The sequence below is a fragment of the Pleurodeles waltl genome, chromosome 4_1 (genome assembly GCF_031143425.1).
Source record: "Pleurodeles waltl isolate 20211129_DDA chromosome 4_1, aPleWal1.hap1.20221129, whole genome shotgun sequence".
In the NCBI taxonomy this organism is placed as follows: Eukaryota; Metazoa; Chordata; class Amphibia; order Caudata; family Salamandridae; genus Pleurodeles; species Pleurodeles waltl.
In genome coordinates, this window is record NC_090442.1 from 602606929 (window position 1) to 602621574 (window position 14646).

At 44.6% G+C, this 14646-nt stretch overlaps 1 protein-coding gene across 2 annotated transcripts in view; it reads right to left on the reverse strand.

Moving 5' to 3' along the window:
* The window catches only part of ALDH1L2 (aldehyde dehydrogenase 1 family member L2), a 244522-nt gene extending 230398 nt beyond the window's left edge, over window positions 1–14124 (reverse strand). Inside the window, exons 1-2 of one of the 2 annotated variants that reach the window (XM_069229011.1) lie at window positions 13999–14117; window positions 13872–13966 (exon numbers count right to left, since the gene is read on the reverse strand). In XM_069229011.1, the coding sequence (XP_069085112.1) occupies window positions 13872–13919 (48 nt within the window). In that variant the 5' untranslated portion in view covers window positions 13920–13966; window positions 13999–14117. Of the gene's footprint in view, window positions 1–13871 lie in introns of both variants that reach the window. The other variant, XM_069229012.1, reaches the window with a different exon arrangement.
* Between the last annotated feature and the right edge of the window lie 522 nt (window positions 14125–14646).

Below are 14646 nucleotides of genomic sequence, written 5' to 3' on the forward strand. Positions count from 1 at the left end.
CAAAGGCAAGAGCTGAAAATGTAGATACCAATGTAAAGGCGATTTCTGAAGAGACTCCAGTTCTATTTCTTTCCAAAGAACAACCTTTCAGTGTTAACAGAGTTGAAGATCAACTACCTGTAGTAGAAACGCTTTGCAAAGAAACCATTTCTGATACAACGAATACACCAGAGAGCACTTGCAATGAAGAAATCTCAGTCTTGTCTGAAGATCACCCTAAAGAATTAGCTTGTGGAACTTCTACATTTTCAGATGTTAATCCAGTTTCTAAAGACTTGAAAACTCTTATTGCTCCTGAATGTGATACTCCGAAGTCATCCAAGATGAAAGACAATTCTGACTTTTTCATGTTTACTTTGAGAACACCAGTTACCCATGTCTCCCAAGTCTCTATGCTTTGCAATCCTCAGACCACAATCAATGCAAATACTGCTGCAGAAACAGACATATCCTGCTTGTCGGAAGGTGTTACAAACCTTACAGTTACTAACACGCCAATTATCTCCTCTAAAGAAGACAGTACTGAACAGGAAACTAAAGTCCTAAAGAATACCGCCCATAATGCCATTCCAGATATCCTTGCTCCTGAATCCACTTCACCAGAAACCAACTCCATGCACTCCTCCAGTATCACTCAAACAATAAAGAGGAAAGACATCGGAGCCCATATGGGTATTAATACATGCTCTGCTCATTGGAAGTTTCACCTATGGCAGGACTGTAAACTTATCAACCAAGGTTGGTGTTGGATTTTCTTGCTTTGGCTTTTCCTCTTCAACTTTTTTCAGCCAAAGGATCGCCTTCTCTTCTTGAGCAGACTGGTGGGAGGGGGTATACTGTTACGACTCGGTCGTCCCATTTCCAGGGGGCGCTGTAAGGGGACTGTCAGAAGCCTGGGAAGCACCTTGAACACCTATCTAGAGTCCCTTGCTGACTCCTGTTTGTTTCTCTTTTCTCTATGGTACACTTGTGTAGGACTACATTTGCTTCTTGGGACTGCAAATCCCATAATGCACAGTTTGGTAGTCAGGAAAACCCGGATTCTGTTTCCCATTGTTTTCAATGGGAGAAGTCCAGTTGCTCCTTTTCACTGGATCCTCTCCTCCAGGACTTGCAAGTGTCCGAAACCACACACACCTGAAACCTCTCCTGTGCAGCCCAGTTTGGAACTGCTTATAAGCAGCCATTTCCTCAAGCTCCCCGTCGTGCATCGGACTTCAATTCCTTTGTGTTACAGACCCCTTGTCGGATGGTGTTCCAGTTTTGTTCCTGTTCTGTTCCAGCCTGATCCTGTTTCTCTTCCCTGCTCCTGATTGTTCCAGCCAGAGTCTGCTCCCTGCTTCTTAGCCTTGTACCTGTTTGTTTCTTCCAAAGCCTGCTCCCTGTTTCTCTGCCCTGCTCCTGCCTTGTTTCAGCCTGAACCTTCTCTCTGTTTCCCAGTCCTGTTCACTGCTCATTTCCTACTCCCTGTATTCCAGTCCTGTCCTTGCCTGTTCCAGCCAGAGCCTGTTCTCAGTTTCCCAGTCCTGTCTGTCTGTCCCAGACAGAAGTTTGCGCCCTGTTTTCAAGTCCTAGACCCGCCTTTGCTTCAGCCTGAGCCTGTTCCTAGTTCTTGCCTCTGCCTCTTTGTTTGTTCCCTTCTGTTTCTGTTTCTTCTTGGTTCTTTGTGTCTGGTAAGTGTTCTATCAGTCTTCACCAGTGTATACGTGTCCTCCTGTGTACTGGGGTTGGCTCCTGGTTTCCAGGAGGCAATTCCAGCCCCCATCCTTGTCCAGTGTTATACGTTGTATTTCGTGCCTAACAGTGACAGTGTGCTATTGCTGTTTTCTCAGGAATCGCCACTGTGTTTCCAGCTGGACCCACAAGAGCGTGTCCTGTGTATGTAAGTACTATCCTTGTTTGTGCTCTAGGGTCCAGAGACAGAATCACTTCTGCTGCCTCCTTTCTATGGGGCTGGCAGGGTGACTATCTGTAAGAGCAAACTGCACAGAGGCATTGAGATTCCCTGTCACTGTGGGAGGTTCTGCGCCTTACTCTGTGTACAACCCCAGCGTGTTTGTCCACTGGTAATCTGTTTCCTGTTTGTTCGCACAAGGGTTGCTCTGCTTTTATTTTCCTGTTTCCTGTGCCTATCCATAGCTGTCCTTTCCGTGTATGCCTTTAGCTGCTCCTCTGCCCCAGTCTACTACCTCTTTAGGATATTCGGTGACCTCAAGGGGTGTCCCAACCAAAGTCCTGATCAGACCCGCCCGAAACCGTGACACCAACATACCACATGGTCTAAAAAGGATTGAAGGACCAGTTCAGTATAGGTTACAACAACAAAGCAGAAACAATGGCCAAAGAACTAGACAACTGACACTACGTGCATGAAGTGAGTACGTTTTTACGGCTGTTAGAGCCTACAATGCACAAACACTGCTTGAATTTCTGTTGAAAGTATATCATTGGAGCCTCTGTCACTTTTCTAATCAGATACTTCACATAACATACGGCTTGCAATCTCCCTGCCATCCTTTGCCTATTCCACCCGTGCTCCTGTGTTAAAATTCATGATCCCCTACTATTAGGAGTAGTCTACTGATGCCACCGCAGAGGCCTCTCTCTACCTCATATGAGCCTAGATGCCTTATGCATCACTGCTGGCATTCCTTGGCACTTTCAGAAGAGCCACCTACACCTCACCAACAGAATTAACCATGTAGCATGCTGTGGCCTCCACACGCAGGGCGGCTTGCACAAGGAGGGCACCCATCTCCCATGTGAGACGTTATTAGCAGAGGAGGGATGACCTCCCGGACAAAATATTTACTGTACACTACTAACCACACTGGGAAACAAATGGGGTGATATGTCAAACGAACATCCCACCCATCTCATGATCCTATACCTCCATGTGATGGGAGCAGACCGACATTTGATACACTGGTTTGCAGACTCACTATGCATTCACACCGTCGATCCACTGACAGCTGTTCGACAGTGATGGGAAACACACCTGGCCGTCCCTGCAAAGAACAGGAATGGGCTGTGATACTGGATGGTCCGGCGCACGTCCCCTGTAATGCCAGATTTAAATTGATTCAACTCTACATTGTACACAGGACGTACCTCACCTCAGATAACATTAATCGGTAATTTCACAGAACAGATGCCATCTGCCCTCGTTGCCACCTAAACAATGCGGACCTGCTCTACCTACTATGAGCATGTCCAAGTCTGAAAGACTACCGTCGAGGGGTCTTGCCCACCTTCCTAGACGCACAGTCCATCTTGATCTCAGCATATGTCGGAGGAATACCTTCTAGGACTATATAGCAGAAACAAGAAAAACAGAGGCATTACTCACTTCCTAGACTTGGGTTTCATAAGAGCTAAACGCCTCATCACTAGGCGGTGGAAATCACCTGAACCCCCGGCACTGGCCACCTGGGCCACCTCCTTCCTTATCGGGCCCAGGCAGAAAGCAGCGCGTTACACAGGGAAGAGACAACCTGGGGGTCCGCAAGTACCTAATAGCCACTTATTGCGACACAATTTTTTCTGAGTTTAAAAACAACACACAGGCACTGCTGATTAAACAGATTAGACACAGGACAGCATCCACACAGCAACATTGTTCCCTACACAATCCACAGGACAAATAGGTTACCACGGTGTACCTACTGGTCAGAACACTTAAATTATGGGAATAGCATTGACAATATTGTTTGGCTGTGAGTCGGGGATGTAGGGGGGGGGGGGGTTCTCAGGGAATGCACATCAAATGTTCCTTTTCGTTGTTATGACCGTGATTTTACATGGAAAAAATGCAAACTGAGGCTGTTTACTGGAGCCATACCCTTTCCTTTAAATCCCAAGCATGACAACTCTGTTATACGACTTACAGCTTACTCTAATGCCAGTAACGCTACAAAGACTTGATATGTTTAGTTACCTATGCCAGCTGTCCTACCTTTCCCTAACCCCTTTCCCCCTGCAAACTTCTGCCATACGTATATACCTATTGCTACCCTCCTGTAACAGTTGTAAATTTGTTCTAACTGTGACACATGTGGTCAACCATGAAAAACAATATTAATGCCAAGCACTCCAATGTATCGTTTTTGATGTCATTTAAATGTATTCTCATCAAAACAAAAACCTTAATAAACAAATTCAAACAAATAAACAAAAACCTTAATAAACAAATTCAAACAAAAAAAATCACACATAGCTTGCAAGCTGACTGTTCCATTAAAAAATCAACTTTATGAACCTTTAAATGCCGAGGAAGACTGTCTTATTCATTTAAAATGTACCCTCTGCAAACATAAAGAACTTTGTACCGGTTTTGTGCAAAGAAGTCCTTTAATACGTCCCCTTGAACTGTGTTTTGCTCAAGAATACCTCTCTTCTCGAATGTTTATCAGAAAAATGGTTGCACACGGAAGAAGCACCCATGGGAAGGCTTTTCTTAGTTCGATCTTGTTTCGAGCAGGGTTCTTAGAAGAGATAGCCTCAGAATCGCTCAGCAGCTGTTAAGGAAGTCATTCCTTTTTTGGACAGCATGCTATGGGTTCAGCAGCAGGGAATCAAGTGACAGAACTCTGGGAAAGCACTACCCACAGCTCTGGATAACTCGATTCGAGGCACTGTCTTAAAGTTGGCAAGCATTACATTTGTATCGTGTTTGGATCTGCACTGGAAAACAAAGTTAGAGAACATTTATTTTGCAACATTTTATCAGCTTGCTTATAAAGTAGCAGGGGAAACCGGTTTTATTTTATACTCGAACTATATAGTAGATACATTTTGGCACCATGGAAATGAACTGATTTAGCTCTATTTTTACTTGTAACATGAGACCGTTATTTTTGCATCACTTGGAAAATGTGAAACATTAACACTGCTTTTAAGGCACAATCGCTTTACTCTGTCAGTACAAAGGCACCAACCAGTTCAAAAACAAACAGCGTCATTTCTGATGTGACTCAAGATCTTCGCATAATGTAGTCCAATCAGCGGAGACCTGCAGGTCAAAAGTTCCAATCCATCAGTGCCTGCTCAACCTTTCATTCTTCCGAGGCTGAAAACTCAATGCTGTTATGCATGATCGTAGTCACATTTGAACTTCATAGAGCTAATATCAGGCAAGGTGAGGGAAGAGCTATTTGTAAACAAAGTATTACTGCAGAGCCAGCGAAAATTATGCAAAATAGTTTGCTCTATTCTTGTACCATGCAGAAAGGCAGACTCTTAAAGTGCAGTTAATATTCAACCACCAATTGTAAACATCCCCTTCTTACTTCTAAGCACGAAGATCCTCCTTATTTATAAGATGTTAACTACCCCACATTACGCAATGTGCAGCATGAGAGGAACTGAGATCTCGATGTCGGTGGTTGCATTGGAACACAGATGTGCAACGCGTGTAATTGCTTTTATTTTGCATGCACATATATGCATCTCTTATGCAGGCACCACGTTCCTAGGAGGGAGTGGGTCTGCCATATTTGTGTTGCCTACTGTACGTCTACCGCAATATCACAAAATAAAATGATGGACAGGGTGTTGAAACTTTTCAAATACTCACCCTAGTCAGAGATGTGGGTTTAATCCATCGTTATTTTGCTTTCCACATCACCCCAGTTCAGACCCAGCTATATGCAAATCAGTCTCAACCCTGCTCCCAATGGGAGCAGTCCAGCCCGAACTGCCAAGCCAGGTCCTCCCTGGACAGGATTCAAGCATCCTAGGACCAGGTTTAAACCAATGGCTTATGTTTCTCGCTGTGTTACTGTCCACCTTTCAAAGTGTAATAATTGAGATGCTAGTCTTCTGATACAATGTAAAATCTCCCCCAAGAAAGTGGTTAGAAGCTTGGATTCTATTAAATACATACAGGTAAAGATTATCCATTCCAGATTTGTGCTTGCTGGAACGGGGTGTATGCTTTTGCTTGGCGGGAGCTGTCACAGCTGCTGCCAAGCAAAAGCAAAAAGCTATCTCTTGAGGGTGGGCACCTCGGGAAGAAGCAGGAGTCGGCCCTGGGGGATGGTGGTCCCCAAGGCCATATAAGGGCCCAGGAGGGGGAGCCACGTGGCCCCCTCCCTTATTGTGCATGGGCTGGCCCCAGGAAGTGGTGGTTTCCCAAGCTCGTATATGGCCAATGAGGGGGAGATGCATGGCGCCCCTCCATGTTTAAAAAAATAATAATTGGCCCTGTGGAGGTAGGGATTCCTGGGAGTATCTGCACACCCCCCCCCCCCAACATTTTTTTAGATTTAGCACCAGGGAGGTGGTGGTCGCTGTGGTTGTCCACGTGGCCCCCACATGTCTTCCGGGCCCAGGGGATCTGCGCGCCCATGCTTAATGTTTAGTTCAGCCACGGGGAGGTGGTGGTCCCTAGGGCCTTAATAAGCCCTTACAGGAGAGCCCTGTGTGCCCCCTCCATATTTTTATAATGTGCAATGCCCCCGAGATCTGGCCCACCCAGAGGCTAATAATCCTCTGTGAATTTTGCTGAATATTAAAAAAAAAAAAAAAGCTTTTTACCCTGGTGGGGTCGCAGGGGGATCCCAGCACAAGGGTAAGGGGGTTAGAGTATTCGTACCCTGCCCCCATTTCTATTTTTTAGTCTATTTATTTTGGGACTCAGCTGAAGTTGAGTCTTCAAATCGCTGCCAACACTTCCTGGTTAAAGTGTTGGCAACCAATCAGGTCTCAGCATGAGATCTCCGGGATCCACGGAGCCTCCGCTCCTCTAGATATCTATATTTTTTTACCTTTAATAACTCCCACACTTGACGAATCACCCCGAAACTTTCAAGGCAGGAGCTGAACTGACTGTCATATTAGTTTTGAAAATTTTGTGAAGATTTGTCGAACGGCGCCAAAGGTATTGGCAAAACAAAAAACGCTTTCCCTATGAAAACTAGATCCTAACTCACTCTGAAGTTATAGTTAGAATTTCCAGGTATAAGAAATCCTCAGATTTTAGATTGCTATTAACTTTGTCCCCATTTGACAAATCTTCACAAAACTTTACAGGCCTATAGCTTTTTCTTCATTGGCTCCCAAAACACGTTTTTCTCCCAATACATATGCCACAGAACATACCAATGACAATTCATTATATGATTGGCTAATGACTGCCTTTACAAATGTTAAAGGCAGTCATGTTGTTTTAAGCACACCTCCGCTGTGTTTTGTGTTGGGGACATAGATCTAGGTAAGTAGTTGGTTTTATGTTTCCCTGCCTATTACCACTTTAATAGGCAATGACCGGTAGGGAAAATTATTAATATATATATATAAAATGTAAAAAGTCACTAAGTACTGCAGTGCCACCTAGGAAGACCTGCAACAGTTAAATTTAAAAAATGATAATAACATGTAAAAAAGTTAAAAATATACTCTACTACACTATATTTCAGAAATATAGTGCACCAGAGTGTATTTTCTATTTTTTACTTTTAAAAAAATAATTAGGGCAATACCACAGTACTACCTAGAAAGTATTGCGCTACTTATAAATATTTTTTTTTAATCAATTTGTAAAATCAAAAAAAAATCACTGTACTAACTACATTATATTTAATAAATATAGTGTGTTCCAATGTATTTTTTTTGTTTCTTCTTTTAATTTTCCTTTACTACTGCAGTACTCTGTAGTTATGAGTGTGGAACTCCATAAATATTTTTTAAAATATATGGAAAAATATTAAATATTTTCCTTACCTATTACCACATTTACGAAATAGAAATCATAGGGAACAACAATAAAATCTATTACTGACCTATGACCCAGAACACAGCCAACGTGTGGAGAAAACTACATGGCTGTGTTTTACTTTTATAAAAGCAGCCATTAGCCAATCATATACTGACTTGTAATTGGCATGTGTCACGGTATACCCTCAGGTTTGCACGGTATACTGCGACACATCATATAACTAAGTGTTTCAGCACTTATAACTTTATTACTACTAAACCAATTTAGACCTAATACCAAAAACTACCCTTTCACCATATTATATATATATATATATACATATATATATATATATATATATATATATATATGTGTTTCTCCAAATGCCACTGAAAATGCCGAACACTTAACGATGGGTGCCTCCTCCGTGCAAGTGGCATACACGTAAAACATACCAACAAAACCGGCTTTCCTTCAAAGCCATAAAGGGGCACTGTCCAGGTTGCAGCTAAGTTCATTTCCCCAGCATGACGCGTTTCAGCTAAATGCCTTTCTCAAATGCCAGCAAAATAAAAAGACACTCGTATTTGGCTGTTTAAATAGTTTCCCTTCATTGTTAGTTTCGATATTAGTCATCAGTGAGAAAGGACTTCAATTCATCCATAAATCACTCTGCTCAGAGCGCTGCCATTTTAACATGTGTTGTTTATAGTTTAGCTGAAACGCGTCATGCTGGGGAAATTAACTTAGCTGGAACCTGGAGAGTGCCCCTTTATGGCTTTGAAGGAAAGCCGGTTTTGTTGGTATATATATATATATATATATATATATATATATATATATATATATATATATATATATATATATATATATATATATATATATATACACAAATAACCCAGCAAAATGTCACCTACATCTGTTCAGCCACGTTCACACAATGTCTTCTCAAAATACAATCTACTACACCACACACTACTCCGCTATATGCCACTACTTTTTACACCACTCCACTCTACGCTATTCAAGTCTACGTGACTCCATTCTACGTCACTGTTCTCTATGGCACTACACTTTATGCCACTCCATTCTACACTATTCCACTGCATGCCACTTGACTCTAGGCCATTCCATTCTATTCTATTTTCCTCTATGCCACGCTACTTTATGCCACTCCACTCTACGATGCTCCACACTATGCAGGTCCACCCTATGGCAATCCACTCTATGATGCTCCAATCTATTCCACTCTATTGTAGGCCACTCCCAGTCTATGTCACTACACTCTATGCTATTCTACTCTACTCTATGCCACTCCACTCCTCGCCCCTCCAATGTATGCCACTTCACGCATTGATATTCTACTCTAAGGCACTGCACTCTATGCCAATCCACTGTACACCGCAACACTGTATGCTAGTCCACTCTACATTATTCCTCTCTATACCACTCCAATCTACGCTATTCCAGTGTATGCAACTCCACTCTACGACACTACACTCTACGCTATTTCACTGTATGCCATTCCACTCTCTGTTACTCTACTCAATGCTATTCCACTCTACACTATTCCAGTGTACGCCAATCCACTGTACTCTACTCCACTCTACCCGATTCCACTGTACACTTCTCCTCTTTACATCACTCCATTGTATGTCACTTCTTTCTACACCACTCCACGGTACACTACTTCACTTACGCTTTTCCGCTCTATGCCACAAGAGGCTATGCTATTCCACTGTATGCCACTCCACTCTACTCTGCTCTACAATACTCTACTGTACCACCCTCAACTCTACACCACTTCACTCTATGCTCCACATCACTCCACTCTACTCAGCTCCACAGCACTCTACTCTATGCTATTCCAGTGGAGGCACTTCACTATGCGGGACTCTACTGTACCCCACACCACTCGACTCTATTCCACTCTATGCCACTCCACTCAACGCTACTCCTCTGTGCACCACTCCTCTGTTCAAAATTCCAATAAACGCCAATCAACCGTTCACAACTCCATTCAATGCCCTCCACAGTACGCTATTCCACTCTACGCTAATCCACTTTATTCCACTCCACTATATGCCATGGCACTATATGCTATTCCACTCTACGCCACTCCACTCTACCCCTCTACTTTATGTCACTCCACTCCACTCTACACTATTCCCCTGTACGCTACTCCACTATACTGTACGCCACTGCACTATATGCCACTGCACGACACACGATGTACGCCACTATAAGTCACTCCACTTGACACCATTACTCTTTGCCACTCCATTCTATGCCACTATCATCTATGCCACTTCACTTTATGCCACTCCAGTCTACAGCACTGAACTCTTAAGTCACTTCAGTGTATGCCACTCTATTCTACGTTATTCCACTCTATGCTACACTACTGTACGCCACTCCACTCTACACCACTCCACTCTACTCTATTTCACTCTACGCCACTTTACCCTACACCATTCTACGCCCCTCCACTCTATGCAATTCCACTCTATGCCACTTCATGTTATTCCACTCTACGCCACGAAACTGTACGCCACTATTCCCCACTCCACGCTATTTGATTATTCTACTCCACTCTGCGCTATTCTACTCTACACTACTGCACTGTATGGTATTCCACTCTATGCTACTTCACTGTATGCCATTCCACTCTATGCCACTCCACTTTACGCCACTCCACTGTATGCTATTCCACTATACGCCACTCTGCCCCTCGCTACTCCACTATACACTACTCAACTGTACATCAGTCCACTCTTCACCACTCCCCTCCCACTCTATTTCAGTTCATGCTACTTGATTCAATGCCACTTCATTCTATGCTATTCTTCTGTATGACACTCCACTTTACGCCATTCTACTGTACGCCACATTCTGCCATGCCTTTCAAATCTCTAATGTGGATCACGTACAACCACACTGCACCCCACATTGGACATTTGACATTTATGTCATTGGCACATATTTTGTACAGTTTTGATGTGAGCTTCCCTAAAAGTTAAATATGCCAATTGGTGTTTGCCAATTATATGCCATGCTTTGGTGGTAGCATACATGCAAGGGGGACTGGCTAGCAGTCTCCCACTATCAAAAAGGTCAAAATATACCAGCAAGTAAGAAGAAAATGGAGGATCTATGCAAAGAGCTGAACTTTCATAGACATATACTTTTGTCTAACACAGTATTTTCATCAGACTGTTGTGCGACCGCCTCATGGGTCTTAGACCACGCAAGCATTTGCTTATTTTTCTTAGACTGGATGACAGTTTGTCAGAAGATTTACTTTAAAGTAATTTCTTGGTCCATTAGGGTATCTTAAACAGAGGCCCTCTATTTCATGAGAAAATATATATCCCTGTGAGGTTTTCTGTGTACTTGTTGCTTTCCATCCTGTAGTTTGCCGAAGCCCACAGTAGTGGTTGACCCTATTCAGCACCGACCCATAATTTAGGAGGACCTTACCTTTTGTTTTTTGTTTGATTCTGATTTAACCCTATTGAGGAGATGCCTAAAAACTGGCAGTTCCCCAATATTAGTCTAGTGTTACTTTAAGCTATAAGCATATCCAAGATGGCTAGAGGCAGCATGCTCTACAAACATACATAACTTAGGGGAGTGGCTCACACTAATAGCTGTTCAGATGCAGTCATGTGATCAGATGATTAGTATGCCCATGCTCTGTGCTGCTGGACTACTAGGGGAGTGTCACTGTTGTGGGCACTGACTCTCAGATAATCTGCAGAACAGTCATATGTGGACCAGGGAGGGTGTTATCCTCAAGAATAGATGAGGTAATGTGTCCCTAATTATAAGATTCAAACAGCATTTCAAAATACAATTAATAATAATAAAAGGACTCAAAAAGGGAGCTCAAGTTTAGAAATATAGAAAAAACATGAAGGCTTATTAAAATATTGAAGTGCATTACAGAAAGGTAAAAATATAGCAGTCTTAATGAACCAGATATAAGACATAAATTATTTGCAGTGAAGCCTTTCAGAGTTTAAATAGATGCATCAATGAGAAAAAGCGGAAAAATAGTCTAAGCTCAGTATATGCAGCAGACTGGCAGAGAAACAGACAGCATCTCTAGAGGATCAGAAGATAGTTCGATTCATCCACAAATGTATATATAGTCATTTTCACCATAGAAAATGCAGTTTCTGCATGGTGTGAGCAAAGCACCAACACAACAACAAATCACATTTTAGCATTACAAAACATCATGCACTTCCATAGCCTAACACTAATCCCACTACATGAATATTGATTTGCTCCTTTTGACCTAATGTCATCAGAACTGTCAGAACAAACTTGTTAAAGGGACAAACTAAATAAAGATTTGTGAATACAATACATTATAGCATTCAGGCAGGAAAAGCCTTGGAAGTATCTAAAGCAGGTTAGTGTGAATGACCTTGCATGCTTTATGCGAAAAAGTGATAGATTCTGCGTACAATAACTAGGTTTTTTTTTTTCGGCACAAATCCTGCAAGCAGAACATAGTTTGCAAAAATGTTTTGCATTGAGAAGTAGCGTATAAGCTCCACGGGTCTTCTAGACGCTAGGAGCACGCATACCTGTCTTCAGACAACATTTGAGGGCCGCAGGTAAAGCCCCACCCTGATTCCTTTTATATCGCAGTCAGTCGGACGGCGAGACAAAAGTGCCAAAAGACGCACCAACCAGCTGCTGGGTTTCCCATACTCATGCATATGTAATTATTACGCTATGAATGAGTACAAATCCAGCCTGCGCCCAGCAAACATAGCTTCTCCAGCCCCCTACTGTACGGCGCGCTGCCTGCAACGTGTCGCTCTCGCCCATGTGCGGCGTCTGCTGATGCAATTCTAAGGCGCTTTTGAGTCAAGCTTTTCCGGCAGCGAATGGACGTGGCGGGTCACCTCCCCCAGAGCACAACGGCTCCCGGCACCGAGGAGCACCTGCAGCTTTGTGGACAGATGTATAATGCAGAGGAGCGCAACACTTACAGATATGGGTGGTAGGCTGTATATAAGAGGACCCGTACAATAATATTTCTGCAAATTCAGTGTTTTAAACCAACGTATCTAGTGTGTATAAAGGAGTCACCCTGTTTACTCTTTCCTCTCTCGCCCGCATAGTAATAACACTGAGAGGCGGCAGATAGTAGGACTGTACGTTTTGCAAGCTGAGCAATTTGTTTTCACTGCGTGTGCACCAGTGCTTGTGTTTCATCAACACATTCTGTGTACAACAACCCCGGGCATTTTGTGCATCTGAAAACATAAGAGAAAAAGATGTATTTTACTGTCAGCACCATCTCCCATAGCTAAAACTAGAAGGGACTCCTAAGTGGGTTAAAGCACATGCTGCGCGTATGTACCCTGCAGGTCATACATTGGTTTCAATTATGGCAGTGTCAACTCAGCGTATGATGTCGACACAATGAGTATACAAAACAGCCCAGTGTGCGTCGCGTGCCGTGCTACCGTAGTGGGAACTTGTCATAGCAGCAGCGAGTGTTGATGTGTGCGCGAGGGTGCGCGACTACAGTTTCCCTGACAGCAGGCACGTGTGATAGCGGTCACGGCGCGCTGCTCAGACCTCTCGGCAACGCTGACAGCAGTAGGTGCATGTGCTGCAGCCATGCCTATACAACCGCGGAGGCAGCGTCGTGAGGGAGTCCTGACTGCAGCAGGGTGGAGGTGACATGTTTAGCCTTACACAGGCGGACGGCGGCAGTCGGGTGTGACGGTCACAGCCCTCCTTGTATGTATATCGCAGCAAGGCTGGACGGCTGAGTGACGGCGACAGCGACTGGGTGCCCGTGCCACGCGCAGTGGCAGCAGCAGAGTGTGTGAACCATGGCAGCAGCAGTAGGGCGCTCGTCTAGTGCTATACAGAATACCAACAGCAGCAAGGTGTATGTTCCATGTCTCCTACACATCACTTACACCACCTCCTATGTTTGGCCAGTCCCCTAAAGCGCACTCGCAGCAGCAAGGATGCATGTACCCTGTGTCCACCCCGCAGGAAGCTGAACTGCCACTTCCAGGGTGCACGTTCATGTCCAGCCCTAGAAACCTCAACGACAGAAGCAGAGCGCCTATGGCATCTCGAGCCCCACGCACGGCAAGCAACGTATCCAGAACAGCTGCTTGTCACCAGGACTCACCGTGGAGGTGGAGAACTTCCTCACGACCCGACTGGCTGTCCACAGCATCCTGGGCGCTCTGCTCGGGGAGCGCGCTCCAGTGGCCTTCGGCGGGGCTCCGACACGAGGTCTAGTTTGCCGTGCGCGCCTCGCACCAGGGCCCGGGTTTCCCGGGAGGCGGCGGTCGTGGAAGGAGCGCTGGGAGGGAGCGAGAGGGGGAAGAGACCCAGCTGACGCAAGCCCGGCCTCCGCTGGCCGCCTGCCAGGCACACGCGCACTGGCGCTCCACTGCCCCTGAATGACGGCAGAGGCCGTCTGCCTCCGAGGCAGCAGAGGACAGTGACACGAGGGCGTGAACCAGAGCCCTTAGACGGAGAGTTCAGCACAAGCATCCAGTGTTAATGCACCGTGTGCGCCCTCTGACAGGCAGGCTGGTCTGCGTTTGCACGAGGTGGGCTGGGCCACTCTTCTCGGGATGCTCCATTATTTTCAAGTCAATGTCTGTCCGGTTGTGTAGGATTTCACAAGAAAGTAACGTCCCCTTTCCTATGCACTGCAAATTTGAAATATGCATATTTTTGAGTGAAAACCAGGAGCTAAAATTATGAAAAGGAGATCTGTGTGAATTAATTTCACACTACGTTGGAAATAGACTAGCAGGTGGTTCTAGCGCACGTTGCTGTGCAGCGGGTCCCGGTGGGCAAGTACAACATGCCAGTAGAACAGCATGAATACTGTGAGTTGCGTCCAGTGAGCAATGAGCAGGTCTTAAGGGCCAGGGACCCTATTATATCAT